Raw genomic sequence first — 19,536 nt, forward strand, 5'->3', positions numbered from 1 at the left:
ATCTGTATTACCATTAGATTCAACTGCTAGTAACAAAGTAGCAATAACAGAATAATACAAGATAGCCTTTTCCTTTCATGTAAAAATAGGCAGTCCATGGTGAATATGGAAGATATACAATCATCAGGGACCTGAGCTTACATTAGCAATCCTCACCACATGGCTTCCATATCAGGGTCCAGTTCCAGTCAACACAACCACATTCTAACCAGAAGGAAAAAGAAAAACCAAGAGTACATCCTCAACTTGTAAGACATAGCCCAGCACTTCTGCTTAGATCCTATTGGCCAGAACACGTCACATGGCAACACCTAGCGAAGAAGGCTGGGAAGTATTATCCTTATTCTAGCCAGCCATGTGACCAGCCAACATTTGGAAGTTCTGTTCCCAAAGAAGGGAAGAAGAGATATTGGGGGAAAACTAGCAGTGTTTGCCACCCAACCTCATAGGTAAAGGAATTAATACAACTAAAGCTCTTAGAACAGTTCCAGGCATGAAGGAAGCAGTTAAAAATGTTTTTGTCTTATCCTCACCCTCCCTAGCTGGTCTCCTTTACTCCCAAACACAAGCTACCACCAAACTCCAAACACTCCTCAATTGACACTTCTAGATTTACCAGCCAAGCCAGGAGACTCCTAGAGGCAATATTCCTGTCAAGGGAGTCCTGCATCTTGCAGTAATGGTATCCTTGCCAATTCAGACATTAGTTAGGAGCACCCTGAGGGCAGCCTTGGCACAAATGCAGCAGTGACTCAGAGAACAGCAGCAGGGCTGACCCTCAATTATGCATCCTGCCCAGGAGATCTGAGAGGTACATTTTCCTCTGTCACTTTACACCCCACTTTTACATAGCTTCTCTAATAGGATACAAACCAGGCTTCTGTAGCAAGAGACTCTCCCCACCCCCATCCCCCATCCCCCATCCCCCAAAGTGGCTTAAACCAGTTGGAAGTTTATTTCTTTCTCACTAGTGGTTTAGGACCAGTGGAAGCTGGGTGTGTGGGGCTTTCAAATTGTATGTTGTTGCTCTGCCATTTCTGAGATGCTACCCTCATCTGCTTTGTCAAAGATGGCTCACAACCACTTCCCTATTCTTACTTGCAGGAAGAGGGAAAGACAAAAGGCAGGTGTGCTTCTCTTCTTTCAAGGGCATGACTCAGAAATTGAGACATCACTGCTAGGCTCACCTCAGTGGCCATAACTTAGTCACACACTCCCAGATAAAATATAGAGGAGGGAGTTGTTAATAAAGGAAGACGAGTAGAATGGACATTTGGAGAATAACTTACAAGCCCTGGCTCACTGCCACGTCCCTGAGCCTGCTTCTCCTCTTGTTCCCCTCCTGGCTTCCCTCTGTAGGCCTGTGGGCAACATCACCTATCATCCAAGGGCTGGATGTTCTATTCATCTGTGCTCCACCCTGCCCTTGTCTCCAGAGCTCCACCCCACATAGCTCAAGGGGGCACCGTCCATGGTGCTGTCTACACTTCACAACAAGTTGTACAATAAGGCAACCTTGCTTATCCCTCACAGTTGACAGCCTATCAAGTCTACCTTCAGTGTTTTTCTTGAATCATTTTTTCCTTATTCCATCCCACCCTATTTTGCTCTGGGTCTTCACTTTTTACTGCATGGCTCTTTACAATGTCTTTGCTAATGGTCTCCCTGCCCCCACTAGTTCCTTTCCTCTCCAATCTATGTGACTCCCTGCCTGCATCCTGTGCAGCAGCCACATTCTGGGGCTCTCCAACACATCTGTACCTCTGCACTTTCAAGACCCTCTGCCTTTCCTCTCTCGCCTCCTTCACCAAGACTTTGCTCTAATATTTTCCTCTGCAAAACTTTCTTTGATGTCTCCTTCACCTCTCAGACAGTCACACTTCCCTCTACCAGTACATTATATCATAGCATTATAATCATATCACACATTTTAATAGCTCTGAAATCAGAGGGCATCTTCAATTGGCAGTGCCCTTGACCTCTATTGAAGTCAAGTTCTCCCAGAGAGGACTGCCCAGTCAACCAAGGCAGTACCGACCAGAGACTCTGGTAGACAGCCTCTAGGATGACCATCAACAACCTCTGCTTCTTGGCCTTCATGTCCTTGTGTATCTCCTTCCCTTGAGTGTGGGCTGGACCTAGCGACTTGTCTCCAATGAACAGAGTACAGCCGAAGTCATGGCATGTCCTTTCCAGGATAAGGTTGCCAAAACCCTGCTCATCTTCTTGTTCATTCTGGCTGCCTGTCTCTGAGAACTTGCTAGAGAAAGCCAGCAAGTTTATACATTAGTAAAGTTTTTCAAGTGTATCATAGAGTAAATTCCAGGCAGTGGGATTGCTAGCTCAAAAGGTGCTTAATATTGACAGAAACTGCCCAGTTATCTTCCAGAGAGACTTACCAACTTATACACCTATTTATGCTTTTCCCCATCCCTTTATCAGTGTTATCCATCTTTCTAATATTTGACAGCTTGATAGATTAAAAAATTCACACCTTATTGTTTTGATTTGAATTTAATTATGAAATCAGGATGAGCATTTAAAATTTTGGGCCATTTATTTTTCTGCCTATACATGTTATCTTTGCCTATTTAATTTTATTTTTTTTTGGCCATGCAATGCAGCTTGCAGGATCTTAATTCCCTGACCAGGGATTGAAACTGGGCCCTGGCAGTGAAAGCACCGAGTCCTAACCACTGGAATGCCAGGGAACTCCCCTCTTTGCCCATTTTAAAATTAAGTAATTTATATTTTTCTTATTCCTTTGGGTGAAATAATTCTTATGCCCCTGAGTGCTCTTAATAATTTCTTTATAAATATGGAAATCATCCTTTTGTCATAAGTGTTTTTAAAAATAGGCTTTCCCAGAGAACTAGAACAAAAAATTTAAAAATGTGTATGGAAACACAAAAGACCCCAAATGGCCAAAGCAATTCTGAGAAAGAAAAACAGAGCTGGAGGAATCAGGCTCCCTGACTTCAGACTATACTACGAAGCTACAGTAAACAAAACAGTATGGTACTGGCACAAAAACAAAAATATAGATCAATGCAACAGGATAGAAAGCCCAGAAATAAACCCATGCATCTATGGTCAATTAATCTATAGCAAAGGAGACAACAACATACAATGGAGAAAATGCAGTCTCTTCAATAAGTGGTGCTGGGAAAACTGGACAGCTAGATGTAAAAGAATGAAAGTAGAACACTCTCTAACACCATACACAAAAATAAACTCAAAATGGATTAAAAACCTACATGTAAGATCGGATACTATAAAACTATTAGTGGAAAACAAAGGCAAGACACTCTTTCCCATAAATCACAACAATATCTGTTCAGATCCACCTCCTAGAGTAATGAAAATAAAAACAAAACTAAACAAATGGGACCTAATTAAACTTAAAAGCTTTTGAATAGCAAAGGAAACCATAAGCAAAACAAAAAGACAACCCACAGAATGGGAGAAAATATTAGCAAACGAAGCAACAGGAATTAATCTCTACAATATACCAACAGCCCATACAGCTCAATATCAAAAAAAAAAAATCCAATCAAAAAATGGGCAGAAAAAAAAAAATGGGCAGAAGATCCAAATAGACATTTCTCCAAAGACATACAGATGGCCACAAAGCACATGAAAAGATGCTCAACATCACTAATTATTAGAGAAATGCAAATCAAAACTACAGTAAGGTATCACCTCACATTGGTCAGAATGGCCATCATAAAAAGTCTACAAACAATAAATGCTGGAGAGGGTGTGGAGAAAAGGGAACCCTCCTACACTGCTGGTGGGAATGCAAATTGGTACAACCACTATGCAGGACTGTATGGAGGTTCCTTAAAAAACTAAAACTAGAACTACTATATGATCCAGCAATCCCACTCCTGAACACATATCTGGAAAAAAACATAATTCGAGAAAATACATGCACCCCTATGTTAATTGCAGCACTATTTACAATAGCCAAGACATGGAAGCCACCTAAATGTCCATCAACAGATGAATGGATAAAGAAGATGTGGTACATATATACAATGCAGTATTACTCAGGCTTAAAAAAGAGTGAAATAATGCCATTTGCAGCAACATGGATGAACCTAGAGATTATCATGCTAAGTGAAGTCACACAAACATAAATATCATATGACATCACATATATGGAATCATAAAAGATTATACAGGGACTTCCCTGGTGGTCCAGTGGTTAAGACTCCACACTCCCAACGCAGGGGGCCCGGGTTCGATCCCTGATTGGGGAACTAGATCCCACATGCTGCAACTAAAATATCCTGCATGCCGCAACAAAAGATCCTGCATGCCACAACTAAAGATCCCGCACATGGCAACAAAGATCCCGCGTGCCGCAACTAAGACCTGGCGCCGCCAAATAAATAAATATTAAAAAAAATAAAAAGATGATACAAATGAATTTACTTACAAAACAGAAACAGACTCAAGACTTTGAAAACGAACTTATGGTTACCAAAGGGGAAAGGTGGAGGGGAGGGATAAATTAGGAGTTTGGGATTAACATATACACACCACTATATATAAAATAGATAATCAACAAGAGCCTACTGTATGGCACAGGAAACTCTACTCGATATTCTGTAAAACCTACATGGGAAAAAATCTGAAAAAGAATGGATATATGTATATGTATAGCTGAATCACTTTGTTCTACACCTGAAACTAACACAACATTGTAAATCAACTATACCCCAATATAAAATAAAATTTTTTAAATTTTATTAAAAAATAGGCTTTTCCAGCATAATAATCACCAAAATCAATGGTGCTGGAGCCAAGGATATGTGGCCCTGTGTTTGGTGGAATAGTGACATACAGTGGGATTGATAAAATGCATAAATGAATGGAGCATAATGGGAACCAGGTTTCTCACTACTGGAGAAGGAAATTATGGAGCAGGTGTAGCTAGAGTAGACCTTGCTGGATCGGAATTGGAAGTATTGGTATAAGCTCATGATCTTTCGTAAGGATAAATAGCTATAGATATTGATATTTTGGTGGTTTTAAAGTAGGTCCAGGGCTTCCCTGGTGGCTCAGTGGTTAAGAATCCGCCTGCCAATGGAGGGGGCACAGGTTCAAGCCCTGGTCCAGCAAGAGCTCACATGCTGGGTAGCAACTAAGCCCATGCACCACAACGACTGAGCCTGCACTCTAGAGCCCGCGAGCCACAACTACTGAAGACTGCGCACCTAGAGCCCGTGCTCTGAAACAAGAGAAGCCACCGCAGTGAGAAGCCCGCTCACCTCAACAAAGAGTAGCCCCCGCTCGCTGCAACTAGAGAAAGCCCTTGCACAGCAACAAAGACCCAACACAGTCAAAAATAAATAAATATAAATAAATAAAGTAGGGCCACATTTTGGTGGGTTTTTCTTTTATTCTCTTCCGTTCAAAGGTAGAGTATAATCTCCTTGCCCTTGAATGTGGGCTGAACTTAATGCCTAGGTGACCTCCAATACTAGGTCATGAAAAGGATACAGCATTCACCTTCTCTCTCTCTCTCTCTCTGCTTGACTGTGGAACCCAGTCACCAACTTGTGAGGAAGCCAGGGTCCCATGGACAGGCCATAGATAGGTGTTCCAGTGACAGCTCCTGAGCTGACAGCCAGGAGCAACTGCCACATATGTGAATGAACAACCTTTGGATGATTGCAGCCCCAAGGACCCAAACATCATGGCGCAGAGAAAGTCATTCCCCACTGTACCCACTTTGAATTCCTGGCCTCATAAACCATGAGAGACAATACAGAATTATTAATTACTTAAGTCACTGAGGGTAATTTGTTACATAGCAATAGATAATTAATACATATTATATGTCTGCATATATGTGTACTATGTGTTTGTACATACATATATTTCCTACCTCTGTCCACTGAGAGAGTCTAGAAACAATGATAACTCAGGGGTAATGAGCATAACTAGTGTGCAGATCTTGTTTTCGGAATACCAGTCTCCCCTAAAGAAATAGCGGATTCAGGGTCTGGGGCAGAGAAAGTACAAGATGACCTTGGAACATCCTGTATAGCAAAGTGCTTAAGTATGTCTAAAGGACCAAGAGCCAACTTGAAGGGGTCCCCACTGGCCATATCTGGGAACATATGAGCATCCAAATAAATAATGATTGTAAAGGATTATAACCCACTGAATAAAACAGGAATCTAAAAGTTCATACCGATATATTGAAAGAATGAATGAATGAATAGGAGAGAAGGGAGAGCCTTCCTTTCAGTAGACTTCCAACTAATATTGTTTATTAATAAGTGAAAACTACTTATTAACCTGACAGGGGAGAAATCTGACAAACACCATCTCAACCTTGTGGTAAAAATTAAACTACATCAATACATATGACAGCACATGCCTCCTGATATGATGCACTGAGATCACAGGATCACCTATGGAATATTCCTGCCAAAGATACATGACCTGAACCTAATCATGAAGAAACATCAGGCAGACTTCCCTGGTGGCACAGTGGTTAGGAATCTGCCTGCCAATGCAGAGGACATGGGTTCAAGCCCTGGTCCGGGAAGATCCCACATGCCGCGGAACAACTAAGCCTGTGCTGAGCCTGCGCTCTGAGCCCGCGAGCCACAGCTACTGAGCCCGCATGCCACAACTACTGATGCCCACGCCTAGAGCCCGAGCTCCGCAACAAGAGAAGCCACTGCAACGAGAAGTCCGCGCACCACAACGAAGAGTAGCCCCCACTCGCCGCAACTAGAGAAAGCCTGTGCGCAGCAATGAACCCTACACAGCCAAAAATAAATAAATACATACATACATACATTAAAAAAAAAAAAGAATCCGCCTGCCAATGCAGGGGACATGGGTTCGATCCCTGGTCCGGGAAGATCCCAAATGCCGTGGAGCAACTAAGCCCCTGCGCCACGACTACTGAGCCTGCACTCTAGAGCCCGCGCTGAGCAGCGAGAGAAGCCACTGCAATGAGAAGCCTGCGCACCACACGAAGAGTAACCCCCGCTCACCGCAACTAGAGAAAGCCCACGCACGCAGCAATGAAGACCCAATGCAGCCAAAAACAAATACATTTATTTTAAAAAATAAAGTCTTTATAAAAAAGAAAGAAAGAAAGAAACATCGGGCAAACCCAACAATGAGGGACATGCTACAAAGTAACTGATCTCTAATCTTCAAAAGTGTCAAGGTCAGGGGCTTCCCCGGTGGCGCAGTGGTTGAGAGTCCGCCTGCCGATGCAGGGAACATGGGTTCGTGCCCCGGTCCGGAAGGATCCCACATGCCGCGGAGCGGCTAGGCCCGTGAGCCATGGCCGCTGAGCCTGCGCGTCCGGAGCCTGTGCTCTGCACGGGAGAGGCCACAACAGTGAGAGGCCCGCGTACCGCAAAAAAAAAAAAAAAAAAAGTGTCAAGGTCAGAAAAGTCAAGGAAAGTCTGAGGAACTGGTCCAAATTGAAGAGACTAAAGAGACATGACAGCTAAACAGAAAGCGTTATCCTGAACTGGATCCTTGACCTATAAATAATGTAACTGGGACAACCAGCAAAGTTTGAATGAGGCCTGTCAATTAGATGGCAATAGTGTATCAGCGTTAATTGATGGATGGCCTTGGTTATGTGCACGTCCCAGTTTGTAGGAAATATGTGCTGAAGTGCTAAGGCTGACTGATATAGTGTATTTGCATCTTACTCTCAAATGCTTTAAGCATGAATTTTATGGAGAGAGAGAATGATAAACTGTTAACTGGGGAATCTGAGTGAAAGCATACAGTTCTTTGTACTACTCTTGCAACTTTTCTGTAAATTTGAAATGATTTAAATATAAAACTTTTTTTTAAAATAGGCTTTCCCAGTTTGTTGTTTGTCTTTTTTTTTTTTTTTTTTTTTTGCATTACGCGGGCCTCTCACTGTTGTGGCCTCTCCCATTGAGGAGCACAGGCTCCGGATGCGCAGGCTCAGCGGCCATGGCCCACGGGCCCAGCCGCTCCGCGGCATGCGGGATCCTCCCTGGCCGGGGCACGAACCCGCGTCCCCTGCATCGGCAGGCGGACTCCCAACCACTGCACCACCAGGGAAGCCCTGTTGTTTGTCTTTTGACTTTATTTTTTCCTAAACAGAAGTTTTTGTAAAAATACTCTAATTTACCAAGCTTTTCCCTTTTGGCTTTTGGGTGATATGTCTTGCTTGGGTAATCATTTGAAGAAGGTCCCTGAGTCCACAGCTAATTAAAGAGGAAAGGTGGTGAGTTTGATCCCACTTCTACAAGAGAAACGCCAATGGGCATTGAGAAGGAAAGCTCAGCTTTTAACTGGAGCCATAGCTTAGCAGATGGAAACAGGGAGTCCTACCACTTTGCTGCCCCCTGGGTATCTTCAGTTGAATTTCTGGTGGACACCTCAAATTCGGCAGAGCTATCCCTTCAACTAGTCACCTCTCTGGACATTCCTATCTCTGACAGTCAGATATCCAAACTCAGGAGTCACTTCTGGACATTCCTATCTCTGACAGTCAGATATCCAAACTCAGGAGTCACTTCTGGACATTCCTATCTCTGACAGTCAGATATCCAAACTCAGGAGTCACTTTTGTGTCCTCTCATTTTTCCCATATCTAGCCAGAAATTGACGTTCTTTACTCCTGGTGTTCTGCCACCTCCCTATTCCAGACCCTCATCCTTCAACCCTGAATTGTCACTAGAGTAACATGCATTCATCTCCAAATTGCTACTCATCAATAACCTAATCCTGTAGAAGAGTTCTCAGGGACACCCCCTATCTTAACTTCCTTAAATTGTTTATTATACACAGTGTTACTTTAAACCATGTAGAAACATAAAACTGGACATCAACTCATTCTTAGAGCTCTCATCCAATTCTAAACTCAAAACAAATTTACAAATAAAATACAAACAAAAGTATAAAACTAATAAAATTCAAATTAACATTTAGTTAATTTGATTCACCCCGTAGTTGTGGCACCATGGATTGGCTCTTCTGGAATTCCATGTGCCTGTACTATCACGGGCACTGACGGCCAATTTTCCCACTATTTTCTTCTACTGGAAGTTTTACAAAACCTCAGCTAGTACAGTCAGTCACCAGGAAATTGGCCTTCACTTTGACATAGATGCATCATTTATGGATTCATTCCTTCTCTACTCTTTTCTTGTTAATGACAAAGTAACTTGGTTTTATAAATATGGACTCATATACAGGCAATGAAACCATGACATCATATGGGAATACTCAGCTATAAATGGTCATCTAGCTATGTCTGAAATTTCTTAGAATTTTAAATATTCAGAGCAACATTATTCAAATAGACAAAAGGTGAAGCAATACAAGTGTCCATCAAAAGATAAATGAATAAACAAATGAATAAACAAAATGTGGGATATGCATACACATGGAATATTATTCAGGCAATAAAAGGAAGGAAACTCTGACACATGGATAAACCTTGAGGACATTATGCTGGGTGAAAGAAACTGGTCACAAAAGGACAAATACTGTGATTCCACTTGTATGAGGTGCTTAGTCAAATTCGTAGAGATAGAAAGTACATTGGTGGTTACCAGGGGCTGGGGTGGTGGGGAATGAGGAGTTCATGTTTAATGGGTACAGAGTTAGAGTTCTGCAAAATGAAGAGTTCTGTGGATGGATGTGATAGCTATACAATGTGAGTGTACTTAATATTACTTAACTGTGCACTTAAGATGGTTAAGATGGTAAATTTTCTGTGTATTATGGACAAAGAATTAATCTCCAAAATATATAAACAGCTCATGCAGCTCAATATTGAAAAAACAAACAACCCAATTAAAAAAAGGGCAGAAGACCGAAATAGACATTTCTCCAAAGAAGACATACAGATGGCCAAAAAGCACATGAAAAGCTGCTCAACATCACTAATTATTAGAGAAATGCAAATCAAAACTCCAATGAGGTATCACCTCACACCAGTCAGAACGGGCATCATCAGAAAATCCACAAACAACAAATGCTGGAGAGGGTGTGGAGAAAAGGGAACCCTCTTGCACTGTTGGTGGGAATGTAAATTGATACAGCCACTATGGAGAACAGTATGCAGGTTCCTTAAAAATCTAAAAATAGAATTACCATATGACCCAGCAATCCCACTACTGGGCATATACCCAGAGAAAACCATAACTCAAAAAGATACATGTACCTCAATGTTCATTGCAGCACTATTTACAATAGCCAGGTCATGGAAGCAACCTAAATGCCCATCGACAGATGAATGGATATAGAAGATGTGGCACATATATACAATGGAATATTACTCAGCCATAAAACGGAACAAAATTGGGTCATTTGTAGAGACGAGGATGGATCTAGAAACTGTCATACAGAGTGAAGTCAGAAAGAGAAAAACAAATATCGTATATTAACGCATATATGTGGAACCTAGAAAAATGGTACAGATGAACCGGTTTGCAGGGCAGAAATGGAGACACAGATGTAGAGAACAAACGTATGGACACAAAGTGGGGAAAGCGGGGGGTGGGGGTGGGGGTGGGATGAATTGGGAGGTTGGGATTGACATGTATACACTTGTATAAAATAGATAACTAATAAGAACCTGCTGTATAAAAAATAAATAAAATTCAAAAAAAATTTCTGTGTAGTTTACAATTAAAAATTTAAAAAAATTTAATGTTACCATCAAGTGAAAGATCAATATTTTTAAGTGCCTGTAGACAACTCACAGGCTCTGAATGAATATTTCTGTAGACCCCTCCCAGTGAACACTGCTCTACTCCATTCTCCACCCTACACCTCTAGTCTGGGATCCTCAGGGTTACCTTCCTCTGACCCCTCACTACACTTTGTTGTTACCTTTCAACTCTCCTCAATGCCAGCCTGGCTCCAGCTAACTGGTGCCCACCAAACTCAATACACCTTCTCACCTCTTTGCCTTGGCTTGTGCCTGTCGCCATTGGAAATACACTCTTCCCTCTGCTTGTATGAGACAATCTTTCCATTCCGTTAAGTCCCTTCTCCTCCCCACAGTGGAATGGTCCCAGACCACAGGGACTTCTCCCCATCAAAGGGTGTCAATACTCCCCATTTAGCATTAATCACACATTCTAAATTATTTTATCACTTATTCGCCCAATCACTCAATAAATATTTATTAAGTGTACACAGTATACATGACAATGCGCTAGGCCCCTGAATCAAATGCTATGTTTTCTGCTTTTTACCTCTCTCATAGCCCCTTACGTATCTTACAGATGTTTACTGCAATGGTTTGGATGATGTTGTACTGGTCTGTACTGTCATATTCCACATATGAAAAGGAAATTTTAAACTACTGAAATCAAGAATAGTATCATCTCAGGATTTGCCTAAGTAACAGGATATTCTGTCGGTTGATGGTAGTTGTTTTGGTATCGATCTTAAAAAGCAGTTGTCAGGACAAAAAGGGTTTCAGGACTGAATTCAAAGGGAATTATATAGTAGGAGACGCTACATGAAAGTTTCCATGATGATAGCAGTAATGTTATTTGGTCATAAATGTCTGTGATCAAAGCATCAAGAGCCTGTGCTGTTTCCAAAGTCCCCCTTGAATATTATTTACCTAAAAGACATCTGCACAAACACAAATAACTTTATTCACATGTTAGAATAGTGTTTGAGTAGACAAAGTTTTAAGGACACAATACAATCAATTTCTTGAGCTCAGATTTGAGTTTTTAAAAAAATCTGTATTCAAGCTCTGGGTATTCTACTTATAGAATTTTGCACATACTCCACCTCTTTTGCACAAAAGTGAAATACTATCTGTATTTACTTAATTCCCCATTATTTTGCTGTTTCAACATGATTTTGTACCCCCAGCCATTTCATTGTTAGTCTAAGGTTGCATCTCTTTCACTCTCAGCCTTTTTTGTGCTTCATTTTCTCTCTTTATGTAATCGAGTATAGCTTCGAGCTATAGGATTGTCCTTTCCAAGGTCCACAACAATTACCTCCCTAGAAAATGTCACTCCTTTCTTTTTTTTTTTTTTTTGCGGTACGCGGGCCTCTCACTGTTGTGGCCTCTCCTGCTGCGGACCACAGGCTCCGGACGCGCAGGCTCAGCGGCCATGGCTCACGGGCCCAGCCGCTCCGCGGCATGTGGGATCTTCCCGGACCGGGGCACGAACCCGTGTCCCCTGCATTGGCAGGCAGACTCTCAACCACTGCGCCACCAGGGAAGCCCAATGTCACTCCTTTTAAAGGTCTTTTATGGTTATCAACAACTGAAGGACTTCCAGTGACAGGTATGGGTGGTTTTTGCAAATAGTCATTCTGTAAGAGAATGGAACAAATAGTACAAATGATCAATTTATGAATGCAAGAGCCCTGCTTTTAAAAATATGTTATATGTACCTTGCTAGTGAGAAACAGAAAAAGGATTTCTAAATGATATAGGAAAGCAGTAGTAATCCATCATGATCTAATTTTCATATTTCTATGGTTATAAAAGCACACATTGCTATATTCAAATAGCCGTTGGTGACATGTGTTATTCTCTCTACAAAGCAGTCAAACCCAAGAGCCACCTGGACCATCATTCTGTCTCCAACTGGCCATGGGTCTTATGTTGGGAGGGCACATGAGTTGTTCTTATTAGGGAGCCCCAAACATGGAGCTCAAGAAGGTCCTGGCAATGTTTACAGGCTGTTGTAGAAGGAGCCTGGAAGTAGAACAGGCATTTGGGGTCTGGTCCTGAGCTCAGCCATGGCGGAGGAGTGACTTTGAACAATGCATCTTATTTTCTCATTTGTAACATGAGAGCGTTGGATCCCCAAATGATCTCCAAGGCCTCTTCCAGCTCTAACATCTTAGGATTCTGAGTAAAGCAAAATGAAGGGGAATTATTAAGAAAACCACAAATGTAAGAATGAAGATGGAACAAGTGTCCAGGCATGGCATGTGTAACTCACTTAACAAAATGAAGCAATAAGCTAAGAAGAATGTTTTAGATGACTGTGAACATTGCACTCCTTCCAGATACAAACCTAAGTTACAGACAAGACCATCCTTCATTATACCTAGCCAAGGAATTTACCTCTTCTTCAATCAAACTCTAAATGCCCCGTAAGAGTAGAAAAGCCCATCACCTCTTGACCATTTTCTCCAGCATTCTCAGCCCTTTGCTTCTCTTTTATTTTGTCCTCCTCTTCATCTTTCACATCCTCTCCATTTCCTAAGGGTGTGGCCACCACTGCTTTACTCTGTCTCTGGACAAGAATGCCAGGCCTCGTGGGTACAAGAGTCGTAGAAAATCAATCAGCAAGGTTCTTGTTTTTGTTTTTTTTTAAATTTATTTATTTTTATTTTTGGCTGTGTTGGGTCTTCGTTTCTGTGCGAGGGCTTTCTCTAGCTGTGGCAAGTGGGGGCCACTCTTCATCGCGGTGCGCGGGCCTCTCCCTGTCGTGGCCTCTCCCGTTGCGGAGCACAGGCTCCAGACGCGCAGGCTCAGTAGTTGTGGCTCACGGACCTAGCTGCTCCGCGGCATGTGGGATCTTCCCAGACCAGGGCTCGAACCCATGTCCCCTGCATTAGCAGGCAGATTCTCAACCACTGAGCCACCAGGGAAGCCCGAAGGTTTTTAAAATTCATACATCTTAGCCACCATTATCACACACAAAAATGGCGTTCTACCACAGTCTAAGATGCAGACCTACTTTTCTTTGTCTCCTGAATTGTTCATCTCTGTATTAGCAGCTGTACAATCTTCACCTCCATTAGCATCTATACAAGGACCTTTTTCTGTCTCTTCATCTGTCCTGCTTTGGGAACTGAAATCAAAAATGAAAAAATTTGGAAAAGAAAGAATGGTCTTGATGTTAAGGCTTGGAAAGGAACTTCACTTTTAAACAGGAAATTAGCATTTCTAAAACCCTGAAATAGGAAAAACAGATAGCTACAGCCTTATTATTTGCTGCATTTTAAATTGTTTTATATTATTTCTAGATACATTTACTAGTGTGACTTTAAATCTGATCCCAATTTATCAGCATGGATTTATACCATTTATATTAAAAAAAACCACCAATAAAAAGAAGATGCAACTGAGGCAAATTAGAAGGATGACGAAGAAAGTGAATGCTGTGGTTTCAAAGCTCATAGGGTTAGCTAGAAGACTCATCCACTCTCACAGTCATAGATCATCCAGATATACTTTTCCAGCTCAGTTTGAATGTAGTTCTCTTGTTCTTTAAATTTTCTGGAAACAGAAGAATAAAAGGGTGCTTTCATTGTTGTTCTTTGGATCCGCTTCATCAGATATGCTCTGCTTGCTTTGGTGGCGTGGACTCACACGGGTTAATTTCTCTCCACAAACGTGGTAGGGGCTGAGGTGGCTAGAGGGGAGACTGAGCTGGGGCACGTGGGACTCAGCCCACCTCCCCTCACCCCAAAACTGTCAGAATTCAGACGACAGAGGAATCGGAGCAGCTGGAGCCGAGCCCAGCTCCCCATTCTTCCTTCTGCAGTGACATCATAGAATCATGGAACCGTTGAGTTAGAGGGATCAGAGCACCAGGCCAACCCCACCCATCACCTGAAGTCAGAAGAACCACGAAACTCCCCCCTGGGCGGCAGTCTATCTGTCCTCCCCTCTGAGAAGTCCGGAGTGGCTTTGGATAAGGATTTTCTTCCTACACTTGAAATACCATCTCTCCTCTCTTAACCTGAGTCTATGTTACTGTTTCTTTCACAGACCATGAACAATCAGTCCACTTCCTTCTTATATAATTCCTCTCCACAGCCCTGTGGTCAGTAATTGACTTACTTCACAATGGTGTTCTCTCCAGGCTAACTAGCCCACATCCTTCAGATCCCACATCATCGGACGTAATTCCTGGACATACAAAAAAGGTGGCAGCTCTGGAGGCCAGAGCTGAAGAAGCAGGAGTAGAATAAGATGATCAGAGTAAAGATGACCCCCCGCCTGACCTAACTTCAGGTGAGTAAGTGATGCCCATGACAAGGACGGGGAGAGTAGTGCTAGGATTTTCTGAGAACAGGAGGATATAAGGAGCATGGCAGCTGCTGCCAACCATGTCTGAAAAAGTCCGAAGGTGAGCCCTGGGGGTTTTTGGGCTGCAGTGACACTGGCTCTTCTCTAGAGGGGCAGGGACATTGATTTCTTTATCTTTGAATTCTCCACCAAGTCAGAACCTGCAAATTCCATAAATGTTGAATGAATGCGTGTGTGTGTGTGTGTGTGTGTGTGTGTGTGTGTGTGTGTGTGTAGAGTTTGTTGGAGGGCTCAGGCCAAAGCTGATTTTGCAGAATATGTGAACATATGAATGTGAATTTTTGCAGAATTTTTGGAGGCTTCCTCCAGCTAAAGCTCCCAGATGAAGACTCAGAGCCTGTCTCACCCTCCTTACACTACGCTGCTGCCAGACTGAGATTTTAAGAGCCCAAATCTTCTCATGTCTCATGTATTCTAGTAACGCACAATGGTAATATTTTATATCTACCTACTGGTGGTTACACAGGTCCAGATATACATAAAAACCCATCAAACTGTGTGCTTAAGATTAGTGCACTTCATGTGCACTATGGTGTGGATAGTATACCTGAATAAAAATGTATAGTTTTTCATCCCTGTGCCTACGTTTGAGTGTGTGTGGTGCAAAGAGTCATGAGGGACTAGAGTGCACTCTTGCTGGTTGGCTCTGTCTCCAAGATTGTTTGCTGCACATAACACATATTCTGAGACCAGGGACCTTTGGCAAGAATACAGTAGTAGCAAAAAGTAAGGGCTGGTAAGACTGCATCATTAGGGCTTTCTTTCTCTGAATGCGGCTTGCGCACAGATATCCTAAATTGTTAGTTAACATAATTCTGAATATGTATAGTTAATATAATTAGAGTATAGTTAATACAAATTCTGAAAACTGGAAGGTTATCAAACTTTGGTCTCTAAATCACATTTTAAATGCATTGGACTGTAAACTTTGTGATGCCATGGAATCTTACTCAGAGATAGGTCTGCAGAACCTAACACAGTGTGCCTTACACACAGAAGGCATGTGCTCAAAGGTTATTTGTAGTAGAACATCACTACCAATTCTACAGAAATAAAAAATATTCTAAGAGAGTATTATGAACAATTGTATGCTAACAAACTGAATAACCTAGATGAAATGGAAGACTTCCTAGAAACAAAAAACCTACCAAGGCTGAGTCACGAAGAAATAGAAAATCTGAATAGAACTATAATAAGCAGCCTGAATCAACAAACAAACAACCTCCCAACAAAGAAAAGTCCTGGACCAGATGGTTTCACTGAGGAATACTATCAAACAATTAAAGAAGAACAAACATCAATGTTTCTCAAACTAATCCAAAAAACTTGAAGAAAAAGGAATACTTCCTAACTCATTCTATAAGGCCAGCATTACCTTGATACCAAAGCCAGGCAAAGATACCACCAAAAAAAAAAAAAAAAGCCTAAAGATCAATATCTCTCATGAATATTGAAGCAAAAATCCCCAACAAAGTAATAGCAAACTGAATTTAGCAGCAGAATATTAAAAGGATTATACACCATGACAAGTGGGACTTATTCTTAGAATGCAAAGATAGTTCAACATACAAAAATCAACATAATACACCACATTAATATACTTCATTAATGGAATGAAGGGGAGGAAATGATCATCTCGATGAAGGAAAGGCATTCACCAAAATTTACCATCCTTTCATGATAAAACACTCAACAAAGTAGGAATAGAAGGAAACGACCCCAACATAGTAAAGGCCATATATAGAAACCCCACAGCTAATATCATACCCAGTGGTGAGAAAATATTTGCAAATCATATATTTGATAACAGATTAATATCTAGAATATATACAGAACTCCTATAACTCAACAACAACAATAACAAAATCCAATTCATATATGGGCAAAGAACTTGATTAGATGTTTCTTCAAAGAAGATATACTAATGGTCAACAAGTACATGAAAAGATGCAACATCACTAATCATTAAGGAGCTAATCAAAATCACAATGAGATATCACCTCACACCCCATTAAAAGGCTATTATTAAAAAACAAAGAAAAAACAAAACCAAGTGTTGGTAAGGATGTGGAGAAATTGGAACTCTTGTGCATTGCTGTTGCAAATGTAAAATGGTGCAGTCACCATGGAAAACAGTATGTCAGTTCTTCAAAAAATTAAACACAGAATTCCATATGATCCAGCAATTCTACTTCTGAGTATATACACAAATGAAGTAAAAGCAGGGACTCCAATGGTACACCCATGTTCATAGCAGGATTATTCACTATACCCAAAAGGTAGAAACAACTAAAGTATGCATCGACAGGTAAGTGGATAAACAAAATGTGGCATACACATACAATGGAACGCTGTACAGCCTTAAAAAGGAATGAAATTTTGGTACGCTACACGTGGATGAACAGGTGAAGGCATTATGCTAAGTGAAGTAAGCCAGATACAAAAGGACACATATTGCATGAGTCCACTTATATCACATTCCTAGAATAGTCAAATTCATAGATACAGAAAATACAGTAGTGGTTACCAGGTGCTGGGGCGAGGGGGAAATGGTGAGTTATTGTTTAATGGATACAGAGTTTCAGTTTGGGATGGTGAAAGAGTTCTGGAGATGGATGGTGGTGATGGTTACACAGCAATGTGAATGTACTTAATGCCACTGAACTGTACACTGAAAAATGGTTAAAATGGTAAATTTTGTGTTGCATATATTTTATCACAATTTTTAAAAATTATTTGTGCAAAAAAGGAAGGGTAACTCATCTGTAAAGTGGCCTGGTATAAGGCAGGCACAGGAGAAACAAGACACCCAGCACATAGAGATCTTGTTTCAACCTCCATCCATTTGCTCAGTTTGTTTCCCCACTGTAATTGTCCTCCCCCTACCTCGGCCCTTTACGTGTCCCCACCTCTAAATCCTCCAAGACTTGGTTCTTGGGCCCCTCTTCCACGATGTCATCACCACCCACTGGCCTTCCTTCCTTCTTGCTTTCGCTCAGTGACACACCATGTCACCTGCCTGCATCCCAAACCCTTGTCCCGTTCACCTCCAGCCACAGACATGCCTCCCCCTCCTGCCTTCAGTCTCCTTTGGGGCGGTGGCCAGAGGATATGGACTCCTGGCAACAGGGTCCACAGCAATTTGTGCTCCAGATGGGTCCAGGGTGCATGTAAATCCCCAGCCACCTCCCTAAGGCCTTGATCCATGTGATCTGGTGAGCTCCTCTGACAAAGTATGATCCCTGAATTGCAGGATCAAGATGAGGACATTCAGAGCACCCACAAGTTACAGCTGCCTGAACTTGGAAATCAGGAATGAGCACAGGACTCAGGCCTGGCTGATCAGAACAGTCTACAGTTCAAGGGTCAACATGTGACCTAACCAGCTCGGTTAGTCTCAATGTCAAGACATTTGCAGAAACTATCAGCACAGAAGAGAATAGGGCTGAGAGAGGTGTATGGAGAGAGACAAATTGTACATGACTCTGCTTGATCTAATCATGCTTGAAGCCTTGATTTTCAGTGTGGACTGGAAGTGGGGCTTTCAGTTATATGAGCCAATGCTAATATAACATTTTGGCTTAAGCTGGTTTGAGTGGGGTTTATGTCTCTTGCAATCCAAGATTCATGACCAAAATACAATGTAACCAGCATCATACTGCCTCCCTTTCTGAGCCCTCGATTCCTAACCTGAGATTCCTTGATTCCTCACACAAGAGCAACTGAGCCCATCAACCATGTCCTGACTTTGCTGAACATCAGATATGTTCCCTCTAGCCTCCAAGGACAAGTGGAATAAAATGAGTACCTTTTCTCTTTCATCAGATTAGTGCAGCCTTCTTCCCTACCACAGCTAGTGGGGCTGCTTGGAGGTCTTATTTTAGATTTTGGAAAGCTAAGTGGAAGTTACTGAAACTCATCAACATCGAGCTATGACATTTGACAGGGCACTTGGATTGACACAGTTTTTTCCTTCTACCTTAATGGCCAAAACCTGTCACTTCTTACTAGAGGAAGGAAGAAAAAAATGATATTAAACATCAAGGTAAATGGCTAGTATGTCAGTACATATAATGTCCACACAAGAGAAATGTTCTGTTGAGAAACCTTCATTATTTATGATTCACAGTTAACCTTTTCACACAGAAACTGTTGAAAACTTCAGAAAGTCACTGCAGCTTGATAAGGTTTTTAGGCAATCCATTCATCACCCCGTTGTTTCTCACGGAACAAGTAACACTGAGCTAGACAACAGGAAACGCTGCCCTTGGCAGAGGTGATGACACCAAGACAACACTTCTCTCATTAAGGAGACAGGCACCAATTCCAAAATGCCAGTTAAGCAGAAGAGCCTACAAATTCACTGTAAAGATTTAGCAACACTTTATAGCTAATATCTATCCATCCGGAATTGAAATGTCTTTGAGGGAGAGTATGTCAGAAGCAGTGTACTATTAATATTACAT

General features: G+C 41.7%; 1 protein-coding gene across 1 annotated transcript; it reads right to left on the reverse strand.

Annotated features, from left to right (window-relative positions):
• Positions 1 to 11,622: 11,622 nt before the first annotated feature.
• C13H2orf74 (chromosome 13 C2orf74 homolog) lies at positions 11,623 to 15,350 on the reverse strand. The gene is given in 6 exon segments (XM_004280673.3): positions 11,623 to 12,021; positions 12,245 to 12,330; positions 13,146 to 13,308; positions 13,713 to 13,826; positions 14,059 to 14,066; positions 14,069 to 15,350. Coding segments are annotated over 6 exon segments (567 nt in total). The 5' UTR covers positions 14,177 to 15,350; the 3' UTR covers positions 11,623 to 11,933.
• Between the last annotated feature and the right edge of the window lie 4,186 nt (positions 15,351 to 19,536).

Source organism: Orcinus orca, chromosome 13 (genome assembly GCF_937001465.1).
Source record: "Orcinus orca chromosome 13, mOrcOrc1.1, whole genome shotgun sequence".
Classification (NCBI taxonomy): domain Eukaryota; kingdom Metazoa; phylum Chordata; class Mammalia; order Artiodactyla; family Delphinidae; genus Orcinus; species Orcinus orca.